The sequence below is a fragment of the Ranitomeya variabilis genome, chromosome 1 (genome assembly GCF_051348905.1).
Source record: "Ranitomeya variabilis isolate aRanVar5 chromosome 1, aRanVar5.hap1, whole genome shotgun sequence".
Lineage (NCBI taxonomy): Eukaryota > Metazoa > Chordata > Amphibia > Anura > Dendrobatidae > Ranitomeya > Ranitomeya variabilis.
Window position 1 is genome coordinate 945,359,959 of NC_135232.1, and position 27,717 is coordinate 945,387,675.

The 27,717-nt window shown below is 43.2% G+C and overlaps 1 protein-coding gene across 1 annotated transcript in view; it reads right to left on the reverse strand.

Annotated features, from left to right (window-relative positions):
* Positions 1-27,717, reverse strand: part of MGAT4D (MGAT4 family member D) — a 261,336-nt gene that overhangs the window by 27,114 nt on the left and 206,505 nt on the right. The window contains exons 10-11 of the mRNA XM_077279227.1: positions 9,855-9,962; positions 8,916-9,109 (exon numbers count right to left, since the gene is read on the reverse strand). Coding sequence (XP_077135342.1) covers positions 8,916-9,109; positions 9,855-9,962 — 302 coding nt within the window. The remainder of the gene's footprint in view (positions 1-8,915; positions 9,110-9,854; positions 9,963-27,717) is intronic.

The following is a 27,717-nucleotide window of genomic DNA, read 5'->3' on the forward strand; positions in this document are numbered from 1 at the left end:
TTAGTCCTCCGGCTGTGTCGAGATGTCTAGGGAGTGATAGGTACATTCCACGGCTACTTCTAGTTGCGGTGTTAAGTTCAAGGTCTGCGGTCAGTACAGGTAGCACCTTCTCCAGAGTACGTCCCATGCTGCTCCTAGGCCACCAGATCATAACAGATGCGTCCCTGTGCGTCGTTTTGCGGTGTCTGGCGAACGCAACATGTTGCATTTTTTGAAGCGTCAAACATGCGCAGGCATACACATGCGGATGAGTGTGTATAAAACAATTCATTACTGTCTCTGGGAACGCACAGGTATGCATGGATATGCACATGGATGAGTTCGATGCGCATGCGTACTTCAGACTGAACATGTCCAGGAACAGGTTTCAACCACTCAAAAAACGAAGCTGTATAAAAAGGGGGTGTGGACACAAATTACAGTACTCTCAAGACTCTTGAAGTCATCACAACAATCTGGATGTGCTACCAAGACTCTGGATTTCATCTGAAGACTCTGGATGTGAGTTTAGAAGCTATAAAAATGTATGTCTGTCTCTTTCACTGCAGTCTGTACTCTGTCTCTTTGTGTTTGTAATGTTATGCAGTGTATACTCTGTCTCTCTTGCAGCCTTCTATTCCAAAATGTCCTCGAGTAAAGACCTGAACACTTCCCAGAGTGGACAAGAGACAGATGAAGTGAGTACATTTGCTATACTGATTGGTATGTGTTGACTGTCAATGTGACACATAAATCATATATCAAAATCATGTATTTTCTTTATAGGACACTTCCGGTGCTCAACAGCCAGAGCAGTTGAGTGATGATTTTTCCCAGGGTCGTCGGGCCCGAGTTCCTGAGGTGGAAAGACGGCATGTAAGTAGTCTTGATTGTTTTTGGTTTAAGTGTTTCATCTTTGAAACTATGACTTAATTTTTTTTGTGTTTCTTTGATGTCTAGGTTTTTATCTCCCTGGATAAAGACAGGTATTTTGGATAAGTTTCAAAATGCTTTATTTTGGGAATACTTGAACCAAAAACTAAAAGAGCCACCTTGTTAGAATGCAGCATTACTGCTGCAAAAGGTGGCTCTTTTAGTTAAAAACGCCTGGGGGGGGGGGGGTGACAGTGGCCCTTTAAGTATTGCAATGTGGTCTGACGCGGCAGTGGACCTGTAAATGTAGGTGCATTGTTTCACAATTTATTTTTTTCCCCCTTCACAGTGAAGAGAGTAAAAGTCCGTTGGCGTTTGATGAAGCATTGCTTCAATAAAGATATGAGAGAGGAGATTCAGGATTGAAGTGGTGCTGCTCCAAAAATATTGAAATACAAATACCATCGCATGCTGGATTTCCTGAGGCCTGAGGTTGCTCATCGAACGTGAGTATCTTTGTGTTGTATTCAATTATCTAACATCTGAATTGTTCAGTTTTACAGGATATGTTGATGCTTCCTAAAATGTTTTTTTTAGTAATATTTTTCATTTATTTTCCACACAGAACCTGGCGCAGCACCACTCACAGTCATCTGCCAGCGATGCAACAACTGGCAGGCTTCACAGGCTGGGGAACAGGCAGCCGGTCCATCAGGTTTTCCCCTCTCCCAGTCCTCTGCCACTGCCTTTGTTGAGTCTTCTCGCCAGCGACAGAGGGCCTGGGAGAGGTCAGTCATGCCCGAGTTTATTCACTTAAGCTCGATCTTCCAGGATGGGAAGAAGGTGATTGGAGATTGACTGGACAGTGGGTTCATTCAGGTTAACACACTTTTCCAGGATGTCCACAGACGCCTTGACCACCTGGAAGCCGACCTTCAGAGAATGGCACATTTTTTTTCTGCAATAGAGCGGGGCATGTTGGAAAACCTTACGCCTAAACTCCAGTTGAACGTCATGCAGGCCTGTCAGGCTGCTTACAGCCAGGCATTTTTTGAAAACCTGAAACTAATGAAAAATAATTAAAAGACCAAACAATTGAACAGCAAGTTGTTTTTCGATAAAATGGAAGGGTCTTTTAAACATTTTAGGAGTGATTTTCAAGGAGTTTATTTTGTTTGATTTTATTCAGAAGAACAACAAACTATCTTTTAATTGTGCACTCTGGAATCCAGGGTCTGTATGCAATAAGATTCCTTTCCTGCACAACTACTTTCTCAACAACTCACAATCTGTTGGCCCTCACTGAAACCTGGATTCAGGATTCTGACAATGTCTCCCCTGCTGACATTTCCCATGGTGGCTTACAATTCTCTCATTCCCCGAGACCCGCAAAAAGACTTGGTGGTGGAGTAGGCATAGACCTGTCCACACAATACACTTTCCAGTTCGTCCCCCCAGTTCCATCAATCTCTTTCCCTTCTTCTGAGGTCCACACTATCAGGCTCTTCCATAGCCTCTCCCTCAGAGTAGCAGTCATATACCGTTCCCAAGGTTCACTTACCCACTTCCTTGACCATTTCTCTGCCTGGCAGCCACACTTTATGTCCTCAGAACTACCAACCCTTATCTTGGGAGACTTCAACATCCCCATCTACAGCCCCACTTCTCCATCTGCATCCCAGCTTCTATCACTAACCACTTCTCTAGGCCACTCACAGCTCTCAACCTCTGAGACACACAAAGATGGTAACACCCTTGACCTGGGTCTTTGTCTCGCTCTGTTAAATCTCCTACCTAGATAACTCACCACTTCCCCTCTCTGACTACAATATTCTCTCCTTCATGCTCACAAATCCTCGCCCACCCCAGCACACTTCTACCTACCGCACTTGCAGAAATTTACAAGCTGTTAACACTCATTCACTTACAGGCTCCCTACACTCATCACCATCCCCAATCTCCTCTTTTTCATGTACTGATTTGGCTGTACTGGTGTACAATGACACTTTCAGAAGTACCTTGGACAAAGTAGCACCCCTCACCCTCGGAACCTCCAAACACAGCAAAAAAACAGCCCTGACTCACATCACAAACTCGATTTCTCCAGCGAAGCTCTAGAAGCGCTGAACGCCTATGGTTGAAAACTTGCACATCAGAAGACTTCATCCACTACAAATTTATGTTAAGGACCTATAACTCTGCCCTTCACCTCGCCAAACAGACCTACTACCTCACTCTGATCTCCTCACTATCTAATAACCCAAAAAAAGTTTTTGACACCTTTCACCCTCTCCTCAGTCTGAAAGTGCAGGCCCCTATCAAAATCATTTGTGCTGATGACTTGACCTCCCACTTTACAGAGAAAATAGATTATATCCATCAGGAAATCCACTCCCAGCCACCAAGTGCTGTGACTCCAATTCCTTCCAAAATCTCCTTTGGCTCACTCTCGTGATCCCATCACAAGACGAAGTCTCCAGGCTCCTCTCCTTTTCTCCTCCTATTACATGCGCTACAGACCCCAATCCCTCACATCTACTCTCCAGTCTCTTTCTCCTGTCGTCACAACTCACCTAACTACAATCTTTAATCTCTCCATCTCCTCTGGCATTTTCCACTCCTCTTTCAAACACTCCATCATTAAAAAAAATCTCTCTCGATCCATCCTGCACAAATAACTACAGACCAGTCTCCAATCTCCACTTCATCTTTAAACTCTTGGAGCGACTGGTCTACTCCCGCCTTACCTGTTACCTCATCACTTACCCCCTCCTAGATCCTTCACAGTCCGGCTTCCGCCCACCTCATTTGACAGAAACTACACTCATCTAGGTGACCAATGACCTTCTGACAGCAAATTGTAACGGTGACCACTCTCTGCAGCTCTTGACACGGTTGACCACCATCTCCTACTCTCTATGCTCCAGTCAATAGGCATAAAGGACACTGCCCTTTCCTGGTTCTCTTTCTACGTTTCTGACCGCTCCTTCAGTGTAACGTTTGCTGGCTCCACTTCATCTCCTCTTCCTCTCACTGTTGGGGTCCCTCAGGGCTTAGTCCTTGGCCCTCTTCTCTCTCTACACGGCCCAATTGGACAGACCAGCAGCAGATTTTGCCATCTTTATGCTGATGACTCACAACTATACACGTTATCCCCTGACCTTACCCCCGCTGTATTACAGAATGCCAGTGACTGTCTGTTCGCAGTCACCAACATCATGTCCGCTCTATCTGAAACGCAACCTTTCAAAAACTGAACTTCTTCTGCTCCCGCCGTCTACAGACCTCCCTAAATCGGACATCTCTCTCTCCATGGGTTGCACCATAATAACGCCCCGGCAGCAGGCGTGCTGTCTGAGTGTTATGTTTGACATCAATCTTTCCTTCACCTCCCATATACAATCTCTTGCCCGCTCTTGCCACTTACACTTATAGTTGTATGGTAAAGACACAGCCTCACTGACTGGCGGTAACGACAATGAAGTCACCGCTAGTCACTGATACTGTGCTCGCAGCAGCTCATTCATTAGTGGTTCTCAGTCTGGATGGTCGCATCTAGGCACCGTCCAGGTTGAAAACTATTTATCCCCAGACATGGATTACGGCATGGCACAGAACGACGGAGAGGTGAGGGATATTGTTGTTTTTTATTTAAGTTTAATTACAGGAGACAAGGTCTTCGGTAGAATAGGCATTAGGTGAGAATAACTGTGTTGGTTATTTTTAAATAAAAATGGAAAACTGTGTTGTTTTATTTATAATAAAGGACTTTATTCTGGCTGTGTCTTTCTTTACAATACAGCTATAGGATTAGTAATGGATAGGTTATAGACACCTCTCAATTACTAAGCCCTGGGCTTGATGCCACTAGACAATACAAAGGGGACATCAACCCCACAAATATAAACCCCACTTGCCAAGTGCAAGTAGGAAGAGGCAGGCAAAGAGCCAGAATTGGCGAATATAATAGATGCGCCTTTTCTGGGTAGCTGCGGGCTGCTATTTTTAGGCTGGAGGGGGGGTCAATATCCATGGCCCCTTACCAGCCTGAGAATACCAGTCCCCAGCTGTCAGATTTAGCAAGGCTGGTTGTCAAAAATGGGGGTAACCCCACACCGTTTTTTCAAATTATTTATTTAAACAATTAAAAAAACAGCATGGGGACCCGTCTATTCTTGATAACCACATTTGTGGAAGCTGATAGCTGAGGGTAGTTTTACCTGGCTGCTTAAAGAAAATAGAAGTTAACCCACGCCGGGTTTTTTTCACTTATTTATTTATATTGCAGGCAGCCGGTGATGAATACTCCCATCAGCTGCTCCTGCTGTCACTGTTATTAGCGGCAGCGGGTGTAGGCTGATGGGAGTAAAAGTCCCATCAGCCGCCGCCTGCTGTCATTGTTATCACTGTTCCAAAAATGAACACCCCCCGATGAAAGTCTTAGTGCCCACGTTGCGGATATCTGTGCGGATTTTTCCGCTCAGTTTTTGAAAAATCCACAGGTAAAATGCACTGCGTTTTACCTGCGGATTACCAGCGAATTTCCAGCATTTTTTGTGTGGATTTAACCTGCATTTTAACACCTGCAGATTCCTATTGAGGAGCAGGTGTAAAACGCTGCGGAATCCGAACAAAATTGCCATGCTGCAGAAAATAAACTGCAGCGTTTCCGTCCGAGCTGTATTTTCCGCAGCATGTGCACTGCGGATTTTGTTTTCCATAGGTTTACATGGTACTGTAAACCGGATGGAAAACTGCTGCGCATCCGCAGTGTCTAATCCGCTGCGGATCCGCAGGCAAATCCGTAATGTGTGCACATACCCTTAGGATCTAAGGTTTACACTACAAAACTCTAATTGACAAGAATTCAACCACAGATTCATTTATTCATTAAACAGATGTCCAGCAGACAGTTGACTAAAAAAGGCATTACTTAAAGAAAACCCCTCAGCATTTCATGCTGGCAGCAATGGAACCACACAGGGGAGAGAAATGTCACAAGACCAGATACAAAAATAATTTCTTTACACAACAAAGGTGTGGATTACAAAAAGATCAGCAAACCTTTACTTACCGTATTTTCCGGCGTATAAGACGACTTTTTAACCCCTGAAAATCTTCTTAAAAGTCGGGGGTCGTCTTATACGCCGGGTATCGCCTTGCCGGGTGTATATGGTGGGTGGGGGGGGGAGTGGGCCTGATGACGACGAGGGGGCGTCTCACAGGAAAGTGAGTATCCCCCATTACCTCATTGTATCACTGCAGCGTGGGGTCTCTGCTGGGAGCGGCGGCGGCTGTGCTGTGGGGCGGCGGCTCCTCTTCTTCAGTGTGGGGCCTCTGTGCTGCTGGGCGGCGGCTTATCTTCAGGCAGTCGGGGCTCCTCCGGTATCTCCTTAAAGCCCGGAGGCCCTGCCGGCAACTCCATCGGTGCAATGCAGTGGCCTCCGGGAACATGGCCGCTGCTCAGATTCAGAGATCTGAATCTGAGCATGCGCCGCCCCCAGCGGCCATTTTCCCGGAGGCCACCGCATAGCAGCAATGGAGCTGTCTCCGGGAAAATGGCCGCTGCTCAGATTCAGATCTCGTCTCCCGAGATCTCGGGACGAGATCTGAATCTGAGCAGCGGCCATGTTCCCGGAGGCCACTGCATTGCACCGATGGAGTTGCCGGCAGGGCCTCCGGGCTTTAAGGAGATACCGGAGGAGCCCCGACTGCCTGAAGATAAGCCGCCGCCCAGCAGCACAGAGGCCCCACACTGAAGAAGAGGAGCCGCCGCCCCACAGCACCCACGCGGCACAATGAGGATCAGCAGCCGCCGCTCCCAGCAGAGACCCCACGCTGCAGCGATACAATGAGGTAATGGGGGATACTCACTTTCCTGTGAGACGCCCCCTCGTCGTCATCAGGCCCACTCCTCCCCCCCAAAAGGCACAAAAGTCACCGGCCCTATAAGACGACATACGGTTTATAAGAAGACCCCCGACTTTTAAGAAGATTTTACATTTTAACTGGAAAAGTTGGGGGGTCGTCTTATACGCCCAGTCGTCTTATACGCCGGAAAATACGGTAAGTCAGATTACTGAATGCAAAAATTTAACAAAGATGGAATTGCCACCATCTCACAGATATGTTCTGTCTGACCATGGAAGTTAACACCTAAACAGGAGCGTCTTCTAATGACATGACATGCAAGTTCACTGCAATTAGCTAAAGAAGAGGAAAACCCAACCAGGGGAGTGTTTCCCCAGACACAATACAGTGTACACTGCAGAGGAATAGCATGCATGGGTGTTGTCCACGAAGGAAGCCTCTTCTAAAGTCTATTCACCTACAATTTACAAGGGTCGATGGTTAAAAATATGAAGACTATTGGGACTCTATACTCTGGAATGATGAGACCAATATAAATGTTTTTGAAACTAATGGCTTCAATACTGTATGGTGTCACAAAGGTGAGGAGTGCAAAGAAAAATGCATGATTCGTACAGTGTAACATGGTGGTGGCAGTGTCCTTATGTGGCGAAACTTCTGTCATTCTCCTTCCTTCCCCTGAGTACGAATAAAGTCCTTTATTTGAAATAAAACTCCTCACCCTCTTTTACCCATTCATTTTAAAAAATGAAAAATAAAAAAGCTGGCCGAAGAGAAGATAATCCACCTGTGTCCCATATAAAAGATAAAATATAATAAAACACCATATTCCTCACCTGTACAAGGAGAAAATCATAAATATCTTTCCCACAACGATACGTATGGTTTGGAGAACAGTTACATCAGGGATGCGACTGCTCTCCATGATAGCTGGAACACACTGAGCAGTGTGTGAGAGAAAGCTCTGACAAGAAAGACCACTGCACCCAATAGTCACTCACAAGCCATTGTTCACATGAAACTACAGCTTAGTGCGACTGGAGTCTCCTTCGCCCTATCATTGACCACTATACAAATTTTGGCTGCCGTTTTCCCTGTACAGTCTTTTCACTTGCCACAGTGCCACTGAGAGAATTACAACGAAAATGCCAAAATCTTCTGGAAGACTTTCATACAACCTTATGGCTATCCAGAAAAGATCCTAACTGATAGATGTGCTGCATTTGAATCTGAAATGTTACAAGAACTGTGCACCCTCTGTAAGAAAGTGAGAACGACTGCATATCATCCTCAGCGTAATGGTCTGTGTGATCAAATGAACCAGACTCTTATTGACATGCTACACTCAATACCTGCTCAGCAAAGAACTGATTGGTCAAATCTACAGCCAAAATTGGTCTCTCTCTACAATAACAATGTCCATTGTTCCACTGGGTATATGCCTTATTACCTGATGCTTGGTAGACAAGGAAGACTACCAGCAGATGTTGACTTCAAAGTGCGAGTTCCAGAAACAGTCAACCCTCTACTACACAGTGATTGTAGTCATCGCAGATCCTCTGTGACCCAATAAGCTAATGCCATTGTGGAAGAGAGAATGAAAGTCGTTTGTCAGAGGCAAGAAGAGAATCACAACTTGATCTGTGACTGTAAGGCGTTTTGCTTTGTCATTCGAGTTTGGCTTAAGAAGAGTCATCGCTGTCAATTTTTGAAAGGTGATTTTTTTTTCCTTTATAAATGTGTATTACATAGGTTTTAGATTTTACTCTTTTACTCAGATATGCATTACACAGTTAAATGGACTATTCTTTTTGTAGTAAGTATCCAAATGTGAAAACCAACAGGTATTCTGATATTTTGCAGACAACTCAACACACCAGATCATTTTTCTGATATGTTTCTGTGTGCCATTTGTCCTAGGCTTCATTTAGACAATATTATAGTGGAGTCTTTGCAATAAACAGAACTCACCTATTCTCTCCATAGCATTACCTGTATGGCCTATATACAGGTCAACAAAGCCTCCTTTTCCACAGGGCATGGGTAATGCACTTTTTGCATAGAGAACACATGACTCCTTATTACCTATGGTAATTATTTTAGCTATGTATACAAGAGAAAATGTAAAAAATATTCACAAAAATGATTGTAGGTAAGTGAATTCCAGATATGAATGGTAACAGCCAACTTACCCCTCTAGTTGCAAAGGATCTTCAAACTCTAAAAGGATGTAATCCCCAGCCACAGGAGAGAAGGACCAGAAATATTCATCCCCCCTGTAGGCTTTCTCCAGGCTGTAATGCTGGTACGCTTTCAGGCTAGTGCTGAGTTTAGCATTAGGATTCAGATGAGGCTTGTGTAACACTTTCTTGTCAAAGTCTTTATCCTACCGGTAAAGACATACGTTATACTACAAACTAGCAAATTATTGCAAGTAGCTAAATATTACAATACACGGCACATTTAAATAATACTCATCCACTACTGGCATTTTTTTTAAATGGAAATAACATAAGTAAAGAAAACATTTCTTGCATTTCTAATTTGTAACTATGCAAATTGTCTCTTCCGAGAGGAAGAGGACTCGAACTCTTGTGCCATCTATAGGAAGTAGCCATCCTAGTAGTCATTATCGACCCTTTAATGAGCTTTGTCACATGACTTAGGATAAACGCCAAACCAGAATCTCAATTTGCAGACATTGTTTCGGGGTACTACCTCTCGTCAATGCAAACTGTGAGATCTGGTTTGGCTGTGTGAGAGGCGTCTGACCGGGATCCACGGGGTAAGGTTTTTCCTTGTGGAGAGTGACATGTCAAGTATGCTCATCTCGGCATGCTTGTGATGTCACTCTCTGCAAGGAGAAATGATACCCTTGAGATCCTAATCTGTAACTAGTATAACAAATATTATACTGGGAAAATATAGCACTATTATGACATTTGATTCAGTCATAAACTTATAATACTACTGCACTTAAGGTCATGCAAAAGTTGGGTCAAGTAAAGTATATCAGAGTGGCCACAGTACTGTATGACTGGTTACATATTTACAGGGGCAGTCCAGTTTTATAAATGAGCACATGTTCTGTGTAAGGGGAATAGTGAAACTGAAACACAAAATAAACATACCTTTAAATTCTGTATTTTTCCAACCAATGAGGAATGTGTCCCAACATGCTGGAACAATGATGGGCGATACCGAATGCGCAAGTTGGACTTTTGACGGTCACAGTGTTTCTAAAAAGAACAACAAATCTGATTGTACTTAATACTATAGGATCTGAGCATTTAATAATGTCATAAGAATATTAGCCTAAGGCAGTTTTCACTCAGGGTAAATATAAAAGTTAATTGTCCTATGCCTATATGACATTATCCAGACCAATGCAGAGTGGCTTGTAGGTGCCCATCTTGTACCCAACACTGGGGAAAATGCACCACTGTCCCTTCCTCAAATGTGTAACACACCGCTATCCCCTCCTTAACTGCGTCTGCACACAAAACAAAGTTTATCTGGAGGTGGTATAACATTAATTGCAGTAGGCTAATAAAGCTGCAGAGAAAGCAAAAGGCTACTACAAGAGGGTAGCATACAAAAGGTATCAAGAATGATCTTGTTTCCTTGCAAATTGTTTTTAATGGAAAAAAGTCACCACTTTAGTACCATCAAGTGTGTCCACATACATTAAACTTACACACATACAGTTTTGGACTGGGGTGCCAAAGGTCCATCAATAACATTGACTCTGAGGTTACACTGTTCAGCTACACCCAAATATTATATTACCCTCATTCACAAGTGTATGTTTTTTCTATATAATAATCCACTGGTTACTTTGTTAAATATGTGATTAGATGCTGCGGTGTCTCTATATAGTGTATTGTGCCAGCCACTGCTCATATATAAGGGTATGTGCACATGTTGAAGATTTGCCTGTGGAATTTTCTGTGCAGATTCGGCATCTCTTGGTAGAAAAAGCAGGTAAAAATCCGTGCGGATTTTATATGTTTTTGATCCGGATTTTCATGCTTTTTTTTTCCATGCATATTTGTATGCGTTTTTGTAAGCTAAAGAAAGATCTATTATTTAACAAAAAAAAAGAATTGTGATGTAATTTCTTGTCCAACCTCTTCATTTACATACTCCATCGAGGAATAAATGTTTACACACACAGATTATTATACTGTATATAGATAGATGATAGATAGATAGATATGAGCTAGATAGATGGTAGATAGATAGATAGATAGATATGGGATAGATAGATCGATCTATGTATCCATCTATTGATATATCTATCGAAATATCTAACTATCGATATATCCAACTATCTATATATCCAACTATCTATCTATAGATATATCTATCTATCTATAGATAGATATATCTACAGATAGATGGATAGATAATACCAAGCGCGATGTTTAGTAATAAACATAATAAAATGGTACATAGAGAGTTAAATAAAGACACACTCACACAAAACCTGTTTTAGGCCAGGTCACACTTGCGAGTAACTCGCACGAGACTTGCACCGCAATACCCAGCATTGCAAATCCGCGCGTTTTTTTAAGCAGCATGTACACAACAATTCTCAATTTCCCATTCACTAACATTGTTTGTGCACTACACTGCGGATTTGATACAATTTCGAGCGTCCAAACGCATCAAAATCCGCAACGTCTGAATATGGCCAAAAGGATTGGGGCCCACTCCTGCACAGAGGCCAACTGGGGGATTCACCCATTCCACTGTGTGCCTGTCCAAGTCTGCTCATATGTCACCATTTCATCAATACTTGGTGGCCAAAACCAAGAGGGTCTCCAAAACAAAGAACATGATTTTTTTATTTGTTGGGGGAATCGGTTGAGGGAGAAGAAGAAAAAAAACAACAACAAAAAATTCCACTAATAGTTTTTTGAATTTTAAAATGACTTCTTTCAACTTGTGGCACACAGTAATTAATGCAGCGCCCCAGGGTCCTGGTCGTTGCAGTAATGTCATTTTCCTCTAGGGGGGAGTGATGTTACATTTAGAAGCATTAAAGGAGATCTCTTTACCAGGTACCACAAACATACAACACATTTCATACTCCAATCCACCAGGGGGGAGCTATGCTCCTATTTATTAGGACACTCCTCACACTTAGGTAAAACTGGTGGCCTGGAGAGGAAGTTAGGCAGTTGCTGGCTGAGCTTTGCTCAGGTAGTTGGTCCCTGACAGGGGTGGGAGCCTGTCAGAGGCCTAGACAGAGGGTCACGGAGCTGCGCCTGCCCTAAGTGCGGCAGTTCCTAAAAAAGGACAGGAAAAGAGAATTGTATTGTAGAGAGTGAGAAGAAGTCATAGCAAAGGAGTGGATACCAGAAGGACTTCTGCCCTGCACAGGCTGCCTCCTTCTGAGGCGCAGAATCCCGGTAGCCAGAACACCGAGGGAGGAACAGTCCTTTATGCCTTGCTCCAGAGACCGGCAGGACAGCTAACAGCAAGTTACTGATCTACCCCTATACCCAGGAGGCAAGGTGGCACCCACGAGAGGCCGGGGCATGATAGAGTCCTTGTAAAAAGCCTCAAGCCACCAGTCATATGGGTTTGTCCTATCCATCTGGGGGACAGAGAGAGAGATAACATCGATAACATCTACAACATCTGTGAGGACCTTATGAGACGCTTCGCAGTAAGGTACTACAACACCAAGAAGCTAGAGGAAGGCTACCGATTTTGGAAGTGCATTTGAACAGCAAGGTGGCTTGTTGTTGAAGGGAAATAGAGAAGAAAAAAAAAATCTATAAATCTTCAGCATAGCGAGTGTGAGCGAGCTGAGTGTGACCTGAGCGCAAGTGTGGATGGTGGTAAGTGTGACTTGTGATTCAGTGAGGAGGTAATTGGAAGGCCTTTAACAAATACCTGTGTGAATTTGTGTGAGTTGCTGAATTGGGAGTAGCTATATTCACAAGGGGTTAACTTAGGGTGGGGGCTCATAATCAAGGGTTTATAAGGGGCAGCTGTTTTGGGCTCAAGTCCTTTTTGGAAGTGCATTTGAACAGCAAGGTGGCTTGTTGTTGAAGGGAAATAGAGGAAAAAAAAAATCTATAAATCTTCAGCATAGCGAGTGTGAGCGAGCTGAGTGTGACCGGAGTGTAAGTGTGGACGGCGGTAAGTGTGACTTGTGATTCAGTGACTTAGGAATCAGGGAGTTTCCAAGGGAGGAATTGCTGTCTGTTTTTAATTAATACTTGTATTTATTTTTTATTTAACGTTTCTGTGTGGTGCAATCCCCATTAGGAAATGTGCTCCACTATTGTTAATGCCATCCAGTGCACATCTTGCCACATGTATGCAGTCCTTGATCATCCGGTCGAGGGTGCATACTGCTGTGCGAGATGTGAGCACGTTGTGCATTTGGAATCCTAGATTCTGGATCTAAATGTGCAGCTGGCAACACTGAGATCCATAGACAATATGGAGAGGAGTCTTCTGCTCACAGAGCAGACGCTCAATGGGATAGATGAGGAGGGGGATGGTAGGATGGAGCTGCAGGACAGTGAAGTAGGTAGCTGGATGACATTCAGAAAGCGGGGTAGAGGGAAGAGTGCCAGGGAGGCTAGTCCTGATCTGGCTCACCCCAATAAGTTTGCTAAGTTGGCAGATGAGGGGGGTGCCAGTACAGGGGTAGCACTGCTGCCGCCAGGCATGTCCTCTGAAAGCCGGAGGAGTGACTGCTCCAGTAAGGGGGGAAATAGGAGAGCAGGGCAGGCCAGACAGGTGCTGGTAGAGGGGGACTCATCTGGAAGGTCCTTAAAGATGATTTCAGGGAATTAGGCTGCAAGCTGAAAGCAAGGACCTCCAACGTGGTATTTTCCGAAATACTGCCTGTACCACGTGCCACGTCAGAGAGGCAACGGGAGATTAGGGAGGTTAATAAGTGGCTCAAGAATTGGTGTAGGAAGGAGGGGTTTGGGTTCCTGCAGAACTGGGCTGACTTCTCAGTTGGCTACAGGCTCTACGCTAGGGACGGGCTGCACCTCAATGGGGAAGGTGCAGCTGTGCTGGGGGAGAAAATGGCTAGAAGGTTGGAGGAGTGTTTAAACTAGGGATGGGGGGAGGGTATTCATTTTATAGGAGGGGAAGATAGTGCAGATAGACACCTGGGCACAAATAAGGAAGTTGGGGGTGGCGGTGGCATGGGGGGTGGGGTTAGAACAGTTAGTAATTTAAGAAAGAATAGAGGTACAGAGAGGAACATCAAGTGCATGTATACTAATGCCAGAAGCCTCGCCAACAAAATGGATGAATTAGAACTAATGTTGTTGGAACATAATTATGATATGGTGGGGATATCTGAAACATGGCTGGATGAGAGCCAAGACTGGGCTGTTAACTTGCAGGGCTATAGCCTTTTCAGAAATGACCGTACAGATAAGCGAGGGGGTGGGGTGTGTCTGTATGTAAAATCGACCTTAAAACCCATCCTGCGTGATAATATAGGTGAATCTAATGAAAATGTAGAGTCCCTGTGGGTGGAGATAAGGGGAGGGGGAAAAATAATAAATTACTAATAGGGGTTTGTTATAAATCTCCAAAAATAATAGAAGCAATGGAGAATATCCTCGTAAAGCAAATAGATGAAGCTGCGACTCAAGGAGAAGTCATTATTATGGGGGACTTCAACTACCCTGAAATAGATTGGGGAACAGAAACCTGCAGTTCCAGTAAAGGTAATCGGTTTTTGACAACTATGAGAGACAATTACCTTTCACAACTGGTTCAGGACCCAACAAGAAGGGGGGCACTGCTAGACCTAATATTAACCAACAGGCCAGACCGCATATCAAATATAAGGGTTGGGGGTCACTTGGGGAATAGTGATCACAAAATAATAAGTTTTCATGTCTCCTTTAATAAGATGTGTAGTAGAGGGGTGACAAGGACACTAAACTTCAGGAGGGCAAATTTCCAACGGATGAGAGAGGATCTTGGTGCAATTGACTGGGACGATATCCTGAGACATAAAAGTACACAAAGAAAATGGGAGACGTTTATTAGCATCCTGGATAGGACCTGTGCACAGTATATACCGTATGGGAATAAACATACTAGAAATAGGAGGAAACCAATATGGCTAAATAAAGCTGTAAGGGGTGTAATAAGTGACAAAAAGAAAGCATTTAGAGAATTAAAGGAAGTAGGTAGTGAGGAGGCATTAAATAAATACAAAAAATTAAATAAATTCTGTAAAAAGCAAATCAAGACAGCAAAGATTGAGACAGAGAGACTCATTGCTAGAGAGAGCAAAAATAACCCCAAAATATTCTTTAACTACATAAATAGTAAGAAACTAACAAATGATAGTGTTGGCCCCCTTAAAAATAGTCTGGGTGAAATGGTGGATGAGGATGAGGAAAAACCCAATATGCTAAATGACTTTTTTCATCAGTATTTACAAAAGAAAATCCCATGGCAGCCAATATGACTAGTGATAAAAATTCCCAATTAAATGTTACCTGCTTAACCCAGCAGGAAGTACGGCGGCGTCTAAAAATCACAAAAATTGACAATTCTCCGGGCCCGGATGGGATACACCCCCGAGTACTGCAGGAACTAAGTACAGTCATTGATAGACCATTATTTTTCATCTTTAAAGAGTCCATAATAACAGGGTCTGTACCACAGGACTGGCGTATAGCAAATGTGGTGCCAATATTCAAAAAAGGGGACAAAAACTGAACTCGGAAATTATAGGCCAGTAAGCTTAACCTCTACTGTGGGTAAAATCCTGGAGGGCATTCTAAGGGATGCTATACTGGAGTATCTGAAGAGGAATATCGTCATGACCCAGTATCAGCACGGGTTGACTAGGGACCGATCATGTCAGACTAATTTGATCAGCTTCTATGAAGAGGTAAGTTCCGGACTGGACCAAGGGAACCCAGTAGATGTAGTGTATATGGACTTTTCAAAAGCTTTTGATACGGTGCCACACAAAAGGTTGATACATAAAATGAGAATAATGGGGATAGGGGAAAATATGTGCAAGTGGGTTGAGAGCTGGCTCAGGGATAGGAAACAAAGGGTGGTTATTAATGGAGCACACTCGGACTGGGTCGCGGTTAGTAGTGGGGTACCACAGGGGTCAGTATTGGGCCCTCTTCTTTTTAACATATTTATTAATGACCTTGTAGGGGGCATTCAGAGTAGAATTTCAATCTTTGCAGATGACACTAAACTCTGCAGGGTAATCAATACAGAGGAGGACAATTTTATATTACAGGATGATTTATGTAAACTAGAAGCTTGGGCTGATAAATGGCAAATGAGCTTTAATGGGGATAAATGTAAGGTCATGCACTTGGGTAGAAGTAATAAGATGTATAACTATGTGCTTAATTCTAAAACTCTGGGCAAAACCGTCAATGAAAAAGACCTGGGTGTATGGGTGGATGACAAACTCCTTCAGTGGCCAGTGTTAGGCAGCTGCTACAAAGGCAAATAAAATAATGGGATGCATTAAAAGAGGCATAGATGCTCAAGAGGAGAACATAATTTTACCTCTATACAAGTCACTAGTTCGACCACACTTAGAATACTGTGCACAGTTCTGGTCTCCGATGTATAAGAAAGACATAGCTGAACTGGAGCGGGTGCAGAGAAGAGCGACCAAGGTTATTAGAGGACTGGGGGGTCTGCAATACCAAGATAGGTTATTACACTTGGGGCTATTTAGTTTGGAAAAAGGCTAAGGGGTGATCTTATGTTAATGTATAAATATATGAGGGGACAGTACAAAGACCTTTCTGATGATCTTTTTAATCATAGACCGGTGACAGGGACAAGAGGGCATCCTCTACGTCTGGAGGAAAAAAGGTTTAAGCATAATAACAGACGCAGATTCTTTACTGTAAGAGCAGTGAGACTATGGAACTCTCTGCCGTATGATGTTGTAATGAGTGATTCATTACTTAAATTTAAGAGGGGACTGGATACCTTTCTGGAAAAGTATAATGTTACAGGGTATATATATTAGATTCCTTGATAAGGTGTTGATCCAGGGAACTAGTCTGATTGCCGTATGTGGGGTCGGGAAGGAATTTTTTTCCCCATGGTGGAGCTTACTCTTACCACATGGGGGTTTTTTTTGCCTTCCCCTGGATCAACATGTTAGGGCATGTTAGGCTATGGGTTGAACTAGATGGACTTAAAGTCTTCCTTCAACCTTAATAACTATGTAACTATGATTTCCACCTGGATAAGGGGATTCTGGATTTGCCTCCAGACCGACCGGACTCTGCCTGCCCTGTGATCTGGTGCTCTGGACTGTGGATGCTAAAGCCTTCAGTAAAAGGTAAAGAGACTGCAATCCTGTGTCCTCGTTCTTCACTGCGCCTCACACCATCCACCATCTACACACTGGGAAGCCCTGGGGACACACTTCACCTGTGGGAAGGTATACCATCTAGCTGCCATAACATCACCCCAGCGGACCTCTAAGCAGCGTCGGTCACCCTGACCGAATACCACAGGTGGCGTCACGAACATATCCCTTTAAAGACCTTTCCCTTTTACACAGAACGGGTCAGCCACCGTGACATCCCCCTTGAGAACCCGAAGGACCCGGTTCCGAGTACCCCTAGCCCTTGGGGGTGCTCCATTAATGTGATGCCTTTATTTTAAGTGTTGGTACAATTATGGCAATTTCAAATATGTATAGTTGTTTATGTGGTGCCCCTCTTTTCACAGGGACCTTATAGGAAAGATTTTAGTTATTTGCACTTTTTAACCATCCAGGAGGTTAGACCAGGAGATGAAGGCTTTCTGCTAGACATTTTATCAAGGGAATGTGCTATGTCAATTTCTATAATGCGTTAGCAAACCAATTTATTAGCCCATGTCTTTGGCATGTCCAGATTAGCCTGTGATAGGTCCTCATCTGCAACAGCAATTCATCAGAACCGTCAATTGCGTCTGAGCGAATTGATGGGTTGACAGGGGTACACATACCCTTAAGCCTACAGGTATCTCTCACAAAATTAGAATATCATCAAAAAGTTAATTTATTTCAATTCTTCAATACAAAAAGTGAATTTCATATATTATAGTGAGTCATTAGAAACAGAGTGATCTATTTCAAGTGTTTATTTCTGTTAATGTTGATTATGGCTTACAGCCAATGAAAACCCAAAAGTCATTATCTCGGTAAATTAGAATAATTAACAAAACACACCTGCAAAGGCTTCCTAAGCATTTAAAAAGGTCCCTTAGTCTGTTTCAGTAGGAAACATAATCATGGGGAAGACTGCTGACTTGACAGATGTCCAGAAGGCAGTCATTGACACACTCCACAAGGAGGGTAAGCCACAAAAGGTCATTGCTAAAGAAGCTGGCTGTTCACAGAGTGCTGTATCCAAGCATATTAATGGAAAGTTGAGTGGAAGGAAAATGTGCGGTACAAAAAGGTGCACAAGCAACCGGAATAACCGCAGCCTTGAAAGAATTGTTAAGAAAAGGCCATTCAAAAAATTGGGGGAGATTCACAAGGAGTGGACTGCTGCTGGAGTCATTGCTTCAAGAGCCACCACACACTGATGTATCCAGGACATGGGCTACGAGTGTCGCATTCCTTGTGCCAAGCCACTCATGACCAATAGACAATGCCAGAAGCATCTTACCTGGGCCAAGGAGAAAAAGAACTGGACTGTTGCTTAGTTGTCCAAGGTGTTGTTTTCAGATGAAAGTAAATTTTGCATTTCTTTGGTAATCAAGGTCCCAGAGTCTGGAGGAATATTGGAGAGGCACACAATCCAAGCTGCTTGAGGTCTAGTGTGAATTTTCAACAATAAATCAGTGATGGTTTGGGGAGCCATGTCATCTCCTGGTGTAGGTCCACTGTGTTTTATCAAGACCAAAGTCAGCTCAGTCGTCTACCAAGACATTTTTAGAGCACTTCATGCTTGCTACTGCCAACAAGCATTTTGGAGATGGAAATTTCATTCTCCAGCAGGACTTGGCACCTGTCCACACTGCCAATACCTGGTTTAAAAACAACAGTATCACTGTGCTTGATTTACCAGAAGACTCGCCTAACCTTAACCCCATAGAAACCTCATAGAAACCCCATAGAGAATCTATGGAGTATTGTCAAGAGGTAGATGAGAGACACCAAACCCAACAATGCAGACGAGCTGAAGGCTGCTATCAAAGGAACCTGGGCTTCCATAACACCTCAGCAGTGTCACAGGCTGATCGCCTCCATGCCACACTGCACTGATGCAGTAATTGATGCAAAAGGAGCCCCCCGACAAAGTATTGAGTGCAATTACTGAACATACATTTCAGTATTCCAACATTTCGGATTTTAAAATCATTTTTCAAGCCGGTGTTATAAACTATTCTAATTTACTGAGATAATGACTTTTGGATTTATAAGCCATAATCATCAACATTAACAGAAATAAACATGAAATAGATCACTCTGTAATGACTCTATATAATATGAGTTTCACTTTTTGTATTGGAAAACTGAAATAAATTAACTTTTTGTTGATAGTCTAATTTTTTGAGAAGCACCTGTATGTACAGTGGGGGAAATAAGTATTTGAATCTTTGCTGATTTTGTAAGTTTGCCCACTAACAAAGACATGAACAGTCTATAACTTTAAGGCTGGGTTCACAGTGCGTTGCTGGCGAACGTTAGACGGACTACGTTACACAGCGGCATAACGAGGTGTAACGTAGTCTGTTTAACGCCGCCATTGACTCCAATGTCGGACGCATCACTAGCGCCCGCCCACCCACAATGGGCGTGCGCTAGGGATGTGCCGTCATTGAGTGACGGACCCTGAGACGCGGGCTGCAGCAATTCCGGGTCCATCACTGCTAGCGCAGATAGAGCTAGCAGATGCTCTATCTGCTCTAAGGTGCTGCCATACCGGAACTTACGTTTACAGCAGCCCGTTACCGTATGTGTCGAACGGGCTGCTGTAAATGTAATGTGAACCCAGCCTAAGGGTAGGTTAATTTTAAAATTAACCCCTTCATGACCGTGGGATTTTCCGTTTTTCCGTATTCGTTTTTCACTCCCCTCCTTCCCAGAGCCATAACTTTTTTATTTTTCCGTCAATTTGGCCATGTGAGGGCTTATTTTTTGCGGGACGAGTTGTACTTTTGAACGACATCCTTGGTTTTACCATGTCGTGTACTAGAAAACGGGAAAAAAATTCCAAGTGCGGTGAAATTGCAAAAAAAGTGCAATCCCACACTTGTTTTTTGCTTGGCTTTTTTGCTAGGTTCACTAAATGCTAAAATTGACCTGCCATTATGATTCTCCAGGTCATTACGAGTTCATAGACACCTAACATGACTAGGTTATTTTTTACCTAAGTGGTGAAAAAAAATTCCAAACTTTGCTAAAAAACAAAAAAAAATTGCGCCATTTTCCGATACTCGTAGCGTCTCCATTTTCCATGATCTGGGGTCGGTTGAGGGCTTATTTTTTGCGTACCGAGCTGGCGTTTTTAATGATACCATTTTGGTGCAGATACGTTCTTTTGATCGCCCGTTATTGCATTTTAATGCAATGTCACGGCAACCAAAAAAACGTAATTCTGGCGTTTCGGATTTTTTTCTCATTACGCCGTTTAGCGATCAGGTTAATGCTTTTTTTTATTGATAGATCAGGCGATTCTGAACACGGCGATACCAAATATGTGTAGGTTTGATTTTTTTTTATTGATTTATTTTGATTGGGGCGAAAGGGGGGTGATTTAAACTTTTATGCTTTTTTTTATTTTTTTCACATTTTTTTTAACTTTTTTTTTTACTTTTGCCATGCTTCAATAGCCTTCATGGGAGGCTAGAAGCAGGCACAACGCGATCGCCTCTGCTACATAACAGCGATCATCAGATCGCTGCTATGCAGCAGAAAATCAGGTGTGCTGTGAGCGCCGACCACAGGGTGGCGCTCACAGCTATCCGGGATCAGTAACCATAGAGGTCTCAAGGACCTCTATGGTTACAATACTGAAGCATCGCCGACCCCCGATCATGTGACGGGGGTCGGCGATGACGTCATTTCCGGCCGCCCGGCCGGATGCGGTAGTTAAATGCCGCTGTCTGCGTTTGACAGCGGCATTTAACTAGTTAATAGCGGCGGGTGAATCGCGATTTCACCCGCCGCTATTGCGGCCACATGTCAGCTGTTCAAAACAGCTGACATGTCCCGGCTTTGATGCGGGCTCACCGCAGAGCCCTGCAGCAAAGCAGGGGACCTGACGTCGGACGTACTATCCCGTCCGACGTCAGGAAGGGGTTAAGAGATAAATATCAAAAATAAAATACAGAAAATCACACCGCATAAATTACATAAATTTATTAGCATTTTGCAGTGAGTAATAAGTATTTGATCTCTCTTTCAAACAAGACTTAATACTTGGTGGCAAAACCCTTGTTGGCAAGCACAGCAGTCAGACGGTTATTGTAGTTGATGATGAGGTTTGCGCACATGTCAGGAGGAATTTTGTCCACTCCTCTTTGCAGATCATCTCTAAATCATTAAGATTTTGAGGCTGCCACTTGGCAACTCGGAGTTTCAACTCCCTGCATAAGTTTTCTATGGGATTAAGGTCTGGAGACTGGCTAGGCCACTCCATGACCTTAAGGTGCTTTATTTTGAGCCACTCCTTTGTTGCCTTGGCTGTATGTTTTGGGTCATTGTCTTGCTGGAAGACCCAGCTACGATTCATTTTTAATGTCCTGGCGGAGGGAAAGAGGTTGTCACTCAGGATTTTACGGTACATGGCTCCATCCATTCTCCCATTGATGCGGTGTAGTCCTGTGCCCTTAGCAGAAAAACACCCCCAAAGCAATGTTTCCACCTCCATGCTTGACAGCGGGGACGGTGTTCTTTGGGTCATAGGCAGCATTTCTATTCCTCCAAACAAAGCGAGTTGAGTTAATACCAAAGAGCTCAATTTTTGTCTCATCTGACCACAGCACCTTCTCCCAATCACTCACAGAATCACCCAGGTGTTCATTGTCAAACTGCAGACGGGCCTGCACATGTGCCTTCTTGAGCAGGGGGACCTTGCAGGCACTGCAGGATTTTAAACCTTTACGGCATAATGTGATACCAATAGTTTTCTTGGTGACACTGGTCCCTGCTGCCTTGAGATCATTAACAAGTTCCCCCCGTGCAGTTTTAGGCTTATTTCTCACCTTCCTCATGATCAAGGATACCCCACGAGGTGAGATTTTGCAGGGTGCCTAAGATTTATGTCGATTGACAGTCATTTTGTATTTCTTCCATTTTCTTACTATTGCACCAACAGTTGTCTTCATCTCACCCAGCATCTTATGTATGGTCTTGTAGCCCATTCTAGCTTTGTGCAGGTCTATGATCTTGTCCCCGACATCCTTATAAAGCTCTTTGATCTTGCCCATATTGTAAAGGTTAGTGTCTAACTTATTATTTGAGTCTGTGGACAGGAGTCTTTTATAAAGGTGACTATGTAAGACAGCTGTCTTAAATGCAGGCAATGAGTTGATTAGGAGCGTCTAGCTGGTCTGTAGGAGCCAGAACCCTTAATGGTTGGTAGGGGATCAAATACTTATTTCTCACTGCAAAATGCAAATAAATTTAATATAATTTATACAATGTGATTTTCTGGATTTTATTTTTGATATTCTATCTCTCAATGTTAAAATTAACCTACCCCTAAAATTATAGACAGTTCATGTCTTTTTCAGTGGGCAAACGTACAAAATCAGCAAGGGATCAAATACTTCTTTTCCCCTTGTATGTGCCAGTAATTTGGAGACATTTTAGTAGCAACAAAAAACAGCTGACAGTTGTAAAGCTTGCCAAATTAATCACAGAATTTTGTGCATGAAAAGACATGGTAATAAGTGGTTGTTAACTTAAAAAGCGCTGTCCACTAGTATAAATGAAAACCATAATGAGCCCAGGACATCATGTAAATTTTATGTACTAATATTATATATACCTATATATTTCATATTATATACAGTGCCTTGTGAAAGTATTCTGCTCCCTGGTACTTTTCAACCTTTTCCCACATATCATTCTTCAAACATACAGATACCAAAATGTAAATTTTTGGTAAAGAATAAACAAGTGGAACACAATTGTGAAGTTGAACGAAATTTATTGGTTATTTTAAATTTTTATGGAAATTCAAAAACTGAAAAGTGGGGCGTGCAATATTATTCGGCCCCTTTACTTTCAGTGCAGCAAACTCACTCCAGAAGTTCATTGTGGATCTCTGAATGATCCAATGTTGTCCTAAATGCCTAATGATGATAAATATAATCCACCTGTGTGTAATCAAGTCTCTGTATAAATGCACCTGCTCTGTGATAGTCTCAGGGTTCTGTTTGAAGCACAGAGAGCATCATGAAGACCAAGGAACACAACAGGCAGGTCCGTGATACTGTTGTGGAGAAGTTTAAAGCCGGATTTGGATACAAAATGATTTCCAAAACTTTAAACATCCCAAGGAGCACTGTGCAAGAGATCATATTGAAAAGGAAGGATTATCATACCACTGCATATCTACCAAGACCCGGCCGTCCCTCTAAACTTTCATCTCAAACAAGGAGAAGACTGGTCAGAGACACAGCCAAGAGGCCCATGATCACTCTGGATGAACTGCAGATATATACAGCTGAGGTGGGACAGTCTGTCCATAGGACAACAATCAGTCGTACACTGCACAAATCTGGCCTTTATGGAAGAGTGGCAAGAAGAAAGTCATTTCTCAAAGATATCCATAAAAAGTGTAGTTTAAAGTTTGCAACAAGCCACCTGGGAGACTCACCACACATGTGGAAGAAGGTGCTCTGGTCAGATGAAACCAAAATCAAACTTTTTGGCAATAATGCTAAACGATATGTTTGGCGTCAAGGCAACACAGCTCATCACCCTGAACACACCACCCCCACTGTCAAACATGGTGGTGGCAGCATCATTGTTTGGGCCTGCTTTTTTTTCAGCAGGGAAAGGGAAGATGGTTAAAATTGATGGGAAGATGGATGGAGCCAAACACAGGACCATTCTTGAAGAAAACCTGTTGGGAGTCTGCAAAAAACCTGAGACTGGGACGGAGATTTGTCTTCCAACAAGACGATGATCCCAAACATAAAGCAAAATCTACAATGGAATGGTTCACAAATAAACGTATCCAGGTGTTAGAATGGCCAAGTCAAAGTCCAGACCTCAATCCAATTGAGAATCTGTGCAAAGAGCTGAAAACTGCTGTTCACAAATGATCCCCATCAAGCCTCACTGAGCTCAAGCTGTTTGCCAAGGAAGAATGGGCAAGAATTTCAGTCTCTCGATGTAAAAAACTGATAGAGACATACCCCAAGCGACTTGCAGCTGTAATTGCAGCAAAAGGTGGCGCAACAAAGTATTAAGTTAAAGGGGCAGAATAATATTGCACGCCCCACTTTTCAGTTTTTGAATTTCCCCAAAAATGTAAAATAACCAATAAATTTCATTCAACTTCACAATTGTGTTCCATACTTCACCAAAAATTTACATCTTTATGCCTGAAGCATGATATGTGGGAAAAGGTTGAAAAGTTCCAGGGAGCCGAACACTTTCGGAAGGCACTGTATATACATATATATACATATACATACATATACAGTACAGACATTTTAAAGATTTTTTTGTATTTTCACGAGTAAGAAAATTGTACATTCACACTGAAGGCATCAAAACTATGAATTAACACATGTGGAATTATATACTTAACAAAAAAGTGTGAAACAACTGAAAATATGTCTTATATTCTAGGTTCTTCAAAGTAGCCACCTTTTGCTTTGATGACTGCTTTGCACACTCTTGGCATTCTCTTGATGAGCTTCAAGAGGTAGTCACTGGTAATTGCAGGTTCACACTGAGCACATGTGACAGACGTGACAGAGTCTGGAGACGCCGTGGAGAGCGATCTGCTGCCTGCAACATCCTTCAGCATGACCAGTTTGGCAGTGGGTCAGTAATGGTGTGGGGAGGCCTTTCTTTGGAGAGCCGCACAGCCCTCCATGTGCTAGCCTGAGGTACCCTGACTGCCATTAGGTACCGAGATGAGATCCTCAGACCCCTTATGAGACCATATGCTGGTGCGGTTGGCCCTGGGTTCCTCCTAATCCAGGCCTCATGTGGCTGGAGTGTGTCAGCAGTTCCTGCAAGATGAAGGCATTGAAGCTATGGACTGGCCCGCTCGTTCCCCAGACCTGAATCCGACTGAACACATCTGGGACATCATGTCTCGCACCATCCACCAACGTCATGTTGCACCACAGACTGTCCAGGACTTGGCGGATGCTTTAATCCAGGTCTGGGAGGAGATCCCTCAGGAGACCATCAGCTGCCTCATCAGGAGCATGCCCAGGCATTGTAGGGAGGTCATACAGGCACATGGAGGCAACACACCCACAACTGAACATAATTTCCTTGTCTTGAGGCATTTCCACAAAAGTTGGCTCAGCCTGTAATTTGATTTTCCACTTTGATTTTGAGTATCATTCCAAATCCAGACCTCCATGGGATATTCATTTTCATTTACAGTACATTGATCATTTTTATGTTTTATTGCGCTCAAAACATTCCACTATGTAATGAATAAAGATTTGCAACTGAAATATTTCATTCAGTGATATCTAGGATGTGGTTTTTTAGTGTTCCCTTTATTTTTTGGAGCAGTGTATATACACACACATATACATAGAGAGAGAGAGAGACAGAGACACATATCTCGACTAGTCATTGAACCGAGATCAAAATCTGAGCATGCGCCGCCTTCGTCGGCCTTCTTCTTGAAGCCCACCACCGGGAGAGCAAAGTGTAGAGAAGAGTTTAGGCTCCTGCCCACACCGCCAACATTTTCTTGAAGCATTTCTCTCTGAAAATTATTGCACATTTTATATATCTTTATTTCCTTTGTGTATATTGGAACAATAGTATAAAAATAAGAAAAAAGGCAACTCAAAAGGAATTTTGGACCACTCTTTTGCAAAGGGTGCCATCTCCCAAAAGCAATTTTAAGATCTCTCCACAGGTGTTCAATGCTGGCCACTTCAGAACTCTCCAGTGCTTTGTTTCCATTCATTTCTCGGTGCTTCTTGAACTATGTTTGGTGTCACTGTCAAGCTCTTAGACCCATTAACTAGGATGCAAACCCAACTTTCTGACACTGGGCACTACATTGAAGCCCAAAATCCTTTGGTAATTTTCACATTACATAATAGCTTGCACATAGTCAAGGCAACCAGTGCCAGAGGCAGCAAAACAACCCCAAAACATCTTTGAACCTCCACCATATTTTCTGTAGGTGCTATAATCTTTTCTTTGTAGGCCTCATTACGTTTTTGGTAAACAGTAGAATGATGTGCTTTACAAACAAAGCTCATTCTTGGTCTCATCTCAAGACTGTTTCCCAGAAGGATTTTGGCTCTCTCGTATGTTTTGGCACACTGCAGTATAGCTTTTTATGTCTTTGTCTCAGCAGTGGGGTACTCCTGGATCTCCTGCCATAGCTTTTCATTTAATTTAAATAAATATCGACAGATAGTTTGCACTCACAATGAAGCACTCTCAGCCTGCAGAGCAGCTTAAATTTCTTTGTAATTTGATTGGGGATTCTCATCCACCACCTGGACTATCCTGTGTTGCAACCTTTTATCAATTTTTCTCTGCTGTCCACGTCCAGGGATATTAGCTACAGTGCCATGGGTTGTAAACTTCTTGATTATATTGAGCACAGTGGACAAATGAACATCAAGATCTCTGCAGACGGATTTGTAACTTGAGATTGTTGATATTGTTCAACAATTTTGGTTCTCAAGTCCGCAGACAGTTCTCTTCTCCCCTTTCTGTTCTCCATGATTAGTGTGGCTCACACAGACACACAGTGCAAAGATTGAGTTAACTCCTCCCTTTTTTTTCTCTGGTTTCAGGCGTGATATTCATATTGCCCAGACCAGTTACTTGACACAGGTGAGTTTGAACAAGTTTTACATGCTTGTTGGAAAGGTGCCAAGAATTTTGTCCAGCCCATTTTTGGGGTTGTGTGTGAAATTACCATATGTAGAATTTGCATTTTTTTTCTCTTTGTGTTGTTCCAATACACACAAGAGAAATAAACATGTATAACAAAACATGTGTAATTGCAATCATTTTCTGGGAGTAATACTTAATTTTCTGGAACTATTTCAAGGGAGCCAACACTTATATATATATATTATTGGCAGAAACGCATCAAAAACACTTGTAATATGCACATAAGTAGATTAATAAAGTTGTCAAAGAAAAATCATTTAACCCCTTCCCGACATGCGCCGTACTAGTACTGCGCTGCCGGCACTGCGTTACTGACAGCCGCAGTACTAGTACGGCGCCCCGATCACCGCGGTCTCACGCTGAGCGCCGCGGTGATCGGGTGCGGGTGTCAGCTGTATATGACAGCTGACACCCCGCAGCAATGCCCACGATCGGCGCTATCGCCGATCGCGGGCATTTAACCCCTCTGATGCCGCTGTCAATAGTGACAGCGGCATAGAGGGGGATCGCGCAGGGACGGGGGCTCCCTGCGCTCTCCCACCGGAGCAGCGCGATGAGATCGCGCTGCTCCGGTGACCTGGAAGGAGTCCCCGGATCCAAGATGGCCGGGGGACTCCTTCCGGGTCATAAGATGACCCTGTTTGCCGGCGTCTGCTGAGAATCCTCATAGCAGGCGCCGGCAAGCCCCTGCAATGTGCCTGGCACATCGGTGATCAGACCGAGTGCTATGCACACGGTCTGATCACCGATCTGTGATGTCCCCTCCTGGGACAAAGTAAAAAAGTAAAAAAAAAATTTTTCCACATGTGTAAAAAAAAAAAAAAAAAAAATTCCTAAATAAAGAAAAAAAAAATAAATATATTCCCATAAATACATTTCTTTATCTAAATAAAAAAAACACCACACAATAAAAG